This window comes from Hippocampus comes, unplaced genomic scaffold (genome assembly GCF_001891065.2).
Source record: "Hippocampus comes isolate QL1 unplaced genomic scaffold, H_comes_QL1_v1.1 scaffold124, whole genome shotgun sequence".
In the NCBI taxonomy this organism is placed as follows: Eukaryota; Metazoa; Chordata; class Actinopteri; order Syngnathiformes; family Syngnathidae; genus Hippocampus; species Hippocampus comes.
Genome location: NW_017805075.1, coordinates 1,324,884 through 1,330,254, shown reverse-complemented (window position 1 = coordinate 1,330,254; position 5,371 = coordinate 1,324,884). Strand labels below are relative to the sequence as shown.

The following is a 5,371-nucleotide window of genomic DNA, read 5'->3' as shown; positions in this document are numbered from 1 at the left end:
ATATATATATATACGCCTCTCACTGAAATACATTTCCAAATATTTTGCTTTTATGGCTCTCTTAGTCAAAAAGGTTCCCGACCCCTGGTCTAAGGTAAGTTAGCTACGGGTTGTAAAAGTCAGTGTCAGTCACAGTTGAACAAAGGACAGATGTCTACCAATGTCCAATAATACCTCAGCTAAACTTAGTGAAGAATAAATGGTATACTTTCAATATATACTATACACTATGTACACTGACAAACAAAAAACAGCTAAATTATTCAAAATATACCATTTAACTTGTTGCCTATACCTTTTTACAGATTAGACAGACATACTGTATTTTGAACTGCCTTTTTGGCTGGCAAAAGACGATGCTTTTGCCACAAATCATTCTTGTAGCTGACAACATCAAACAGTTCTTTTCCAAAGGGCCACGAAGGGCGGATTTCCTGCTCCTCCAAATCTGTTGTGGCAAATGCTCCCTGGTTGATCTTCTGCCATGTTGCCAAGTCCTTAAAATCTCAATCACTCGATGAATAAAGATTTCCACTGTGGTTGACTAGACCTTTTTCTACTTCGTTTTTTTTTTTTTTTTTTAACATCACATTTGCACCAGAGAAGCTTCCAAAATTTTTTGATAAAGTAATGAGAAAAAAATACAAATGTAACAAGGAAAAGTAAAAAGCTGTCAGCATAATAAATACTCAAGTAAAGCACAGCTACCGGAAAAATGAGAACAACAAGAACCTTTTCAGTCAGCCAAATATAGTTCCTTTCTCTCTTGAAATGACGTTGGCTTCACACCTCCACCTTTCCTGATTGCTCTTGAGCATGCATACTGGAGTCACTTGTATATTCTAATTGAACCAAATGTTGCAATTTGAAGTTACTGAATCAATCATACAATGTCATTCATCATAAAATGTGAATTCATCCATGATGCTATGGAGTGGACTTATGGGCTTTGTGTGGTTATTATATTTGCTGGAAGCAGGTTAGTATGTCTGCCTCATATTTATGAGCCTTGGGGTTCCAGGCTTCACTCCTGCCTTCCCGTGTGGAGTTTGCATGTTTGCTTATGTTTGCTGTACTTGCGTGGGTATTCTCCAGGTACTCCGGCTTCCTCCCGCATTTAAAACACATGTGGTAATCAATTCCACTCACAACCCAGGCAAAACCTAACTCCTCCTCAAGATACAAAGATGTTCGTCTCTCATTTGAGATGAACTCAACATCAATCAATTAACTTTTATTTACATGGCACTTTTCTTGCATGGGAAATGGCAGCACAAAGACCCGTCTACACATAAAAATAAATAATAAATCAACAGGAACAACACAGAACAAATGTTAGCCACACAAACATACGCACGCATACACAAACACGCCATTGCAGTTGCCATAAAATACTAGAAAGAAAACTTAAAATGAAAAAGTCAAACAATGAAACGAAATGAGAAATATCAGCTCGTGCCAATTCAAATGAATGCCAGAGTAAAAAATATACAGCTAGAAAATCACGGGTAAACAATGAAAAGATTAAGTCAGTTACAGCTAACAGTTAACAAAAGGGACACAAGAGTATGAAGTTAAGGTCAAGAATTTGCTCGAACAGTTTCAAAGTAAATTAAATTAATAAAAGGACAGAATCCAATTTAAGCTAAAAAGATACATCCTTAGTTTACTTTTTAAAAAGTCCATACTCTGATTTGGAACATGCTTCTTAGTTCCTTGGCAGCAGTTACTTTCCTCTTAGCCAATGCTTTGGCAGCCTCAGGCTGACCTGTACATTAAACGGGTAGGTAACATGTAACACGAAATGTTATTGATTTTGCGAGGTGATTGGCTGGCAACCAGTTCAGGGTGGAACCTGCCTACTGCCCGAAGACAGCTAGGATGAGTTCCAGCACGCCCGTGACCCTTGTGAGGATAAGCGGATCAAAAAAATGGATGGCTTTTGCGAGGTGGCGATGGTGTGCCTGCAATGAGTGCACGGCAGTTGATTGACACCCCGCAAGTAACGCCTTCTCTCTCTGACTGGTTGTTTTTCTGGCTTGCTGGTTTCATGTATACCAAATTAGAGGCCCATCACCATAGAATAGATCATATCCATCACATACTACTGTCAAGTCACAATGACTGATTGAACAAAAAGTGATTTTTTTGATTGCTTGTTTGTTTGTTTCTTAAATTGCAAAGTCCCCCTTAAATTGACAAATCTCCAAGATGAAAAAAGCTTTGTGTTTGTCTCTTACCCAGTCGTGATTCTGCTGTTGCGCAAGGTGATTAACATGAATACGTGTCGGTCATTTATAAGGCAGCCTGTAGACGTTTGTGCCGCCAACGTACCCGGATGGCTCGTGTGTGTGTGTGTGTGTGTGTGTGTGTGTGTAGTATCGGGGCCGGGCGGGGGAGCTTGTCGGCCTCCAGGCTGTTCGATTATCAATGGATTATGCCGCATGAGCAAAATGTTGAAAAGACTGTGTCAGTGACAGAGCCTAATGAGACTCATCCCGGTCTAGTCTGGCTGGCATGGCACCAACACTGTCTGGATCCCCGACAGTATGTGAGGGATGCAGGATGACGAAGACGCAACACGCATTCAGCATGAAACAAATCAATGTGTTTACGGTGGCATACAAAAGCCTTCCTTCTATCTGGTGCCTTCTGTGCTCCTCTGCAATTTTTCTCAAACTTTACCAAGCCAAGACCCATATCTCAATAGAAACATCTTATCGCACAACACCAAAGAAAATGTCACAAAAATTCCATACACTGAAATCCTGATCGCCCAAAACCATCTCAATTGACTTACACCCCATGCCCCCTATAAGACTGGTCCCAAGAGCTCAATCAATGAAATACTGTATCTCAAAAACAGATGACTTTTGACCTTTCTCTATTTATAGCTTTTTTAAAGTCATTTCATCATCCACGGAAGTTGTAAAACGCTCCAAACCTTTTTGGACAAATTAAGGACTGGATTTTTTTGGGGATGAAAAAGAGTGACTTACAAAAAAATGCAAATAAGCAGGGTATCTGGAAAAAAAAAAACAACACTGCGAATAAGATAGAGGTTTTGTAAATAACAGGGGAGTGGTTCCCCACAAAATTTGTGAATACAGTATATGAATCCATGATTGCCTTCTCTGTGAATATGACGACTCAAATTAAGTACATACAATGAAAGTACTTCACTATTTCCCACCACGACACAAAAGATGTCACAGAAAGTATATACAAGCAGGGGTGGCCAACCAGTCGATCGCGATCCACGGATTGGTCCCAAATCGACTGCTGGGGTTCTAGGGGGAAGTGGGGAGGGGGGATTGTGTGTCTGTGTATGTATTAATATTAGATATTTTTGTGTGAGTGTACACTGCACCCTAAGCATCTTATCAGTTTCACTTTCACAAAAAAGCATATTTTAAAATATTTTTTTCAATGATTACATATACATGAAAAATAATGACATGATCAAATGTATTCTTTCACAAAATATTAGCTTTTTACATATGTGAAGTGCCCCTTCGACAAGTCAAGGCAATAACAAGCCTCCAGGTTGGCAACACTCTGACAATTGTGGAAACACCGGCATAACATCCTGTCCAAAGTTGGGCCTTCAAAATAAAGCAAAGCACTATCACAACAGTTTCACCACACTTTGCTTGGTCCTGTGATGGCTTATTGAGCATTCACATTCAGACTATTTTGCACTTTTTTGAGTGTGATGGCAAAGTAACATTTGACCAAAGAAAGTGACGAAACTATTATTATATTGCGTGACTTTATTTTGGGGGATCTGACCTTTGACAGCATTTCTTAAACTGATGTTGCCTGAGCGTTGTATGCTATACAATGACAATAAAGGCGATTCTGATTCTGATTCTGATTCTGTGTGTCTGAGCAGTCCGGAAGGCATGTTATTGCCACTTTAAAGTCTTCAATGAAGCTGACGAGCATGTGTTTGGAATGTTTGAGGAAACCAGAGTATCTGGGGAAACACCATGCAGGAATGCCAGTGGCCAGATTTTGAATCTCTGACCCTCAACCTCAGAACTGTGCTATTCACGATTCCACCGATGGCACCCCAACGCTAATCATACTACACAACCACAAATAGGGCGAGGCTCTCTGCAGCTCACCTGTGCTGCTGTCACACCTTCTGCGTCTCACCGTGTGTTCTAGCTGGGGAAGCTCCATCGCGTACGTACGCCAGATGATCTCACGTAGCCTGGGACAGAAGAAGTGATGCTCTTTTTAAAGACATCAAGCCCCTCGTGCCCAAGTTATTTGCCGGCAAACCCCACTCCCCCACCCGCCACAGCCCGCTTTTCATGACACACGGACATATGATACCAGCGCAGTGGTGGATGTCCTTTAATGTTTGCCAGGGCTGGAGTTTATAACACACACACACACACACACACACACACACACACACACACACAAACACACAACACACACACACACACACACACACACACACACAAACACACACACGTACGCACGCACAGTCAGAATGCAGAGGGTGAGTCCTAGCTCGGGCAAAGGTCATAAGAAAGTGAGAAGTGTTTTCATGTATACTGTATTTAGATAAGATAGCGAGAGCTCCATCAATTTTAATTGTTTTGTTTGTTAGTTCGTTTGTTTGTTTGGGGTTTTTTTGTAATGTCAATGGGTGGCCAAGTTTGATTTTAGGGCCCTCTGTTTCTGCCCACAGACCTGTTTACCATCATGAATGTCAGACATACTTCTCGGTGGAAAAAAAAATCCAGCCACAACTAGTCTATAAAGCCATATACTTTGTATGTCATTTGACCAAAACAGAGAAAACCCTGTGAGAGAAAATGCTGTGAGCAGGGGCGTCACTAGGTTTCAAGAACAAGGGGGGCTTAGCCCCAAGGGTAACACAGCCCCTTTAGGGGGGTCCGGGGGCATGCCCCCCCGGGAGAATTTTTTTCTACATTCTGTTAAAAATCCATCAATTCCGTGCACTTTGAGAGCAAAATGAAGAGGCTATGAAGAACTACACACATCACATTCGTATCCTCTTTACTATGATGGGGCTTCCTCCCCTGGACTTTAACTGGACTAGATAATAGAAATTATAAAGAGTTCAAAAGTTCAATCTTGGTTGTTCAAGGGAATTAGAAGGATGCCCGATAACATAACCTATATGACAGTAGGCCTATATTCCTCTCTACCAAAATGTATTAATATATGCTTAGCCCCCAGAAGACTATGTATTTTGAGATGTCTGCCGTGATATGCAATTTAAGTTAGTACAATGAGATGCAAAAGCTTCATCACTTTGGAAAAACACAAGTTTGCTACTCAATACTTACTGTAAGCTCCGATTGCATTTTGGGAACAGCCTTGCAAG

The 5,371-nt window shown here is 41.0% G+C and overlaps 1 protein-coding gene across 2 annotated transcripts in view; it reads right to left on the bottom strand.

Annotated features, from left to right (window-relative positions):
* The window catches only part of LOC109512923 (6-phosphofructo-2-kinase/fructose-2,6-bisphosphatase-like), an 11,462-nt gene extending 7,138 nt beyond the window's left edge, over window positions 1–4,324 (bottom strand). The window contains exon 1 of one of the 2 annotated variants that reach the window (XM_019865030.1): window positions 4,131–4,324. In XM_019865030.1, coding sequence (XP_019720589.1) covers window positions 4,131–4,188 — 58 coding nt within the window. In that variant the 5' untranslated portion in view covers window positions 4,189–4,324. The remainder of the gene's footprint in view (window positions 1–4,130) is intronic. The other variant, XM_019865031.1, reaches the window with a different exon arrangement.
* Window positions 4,325–5,371: the final 1,047 nt, after the last annotated feature.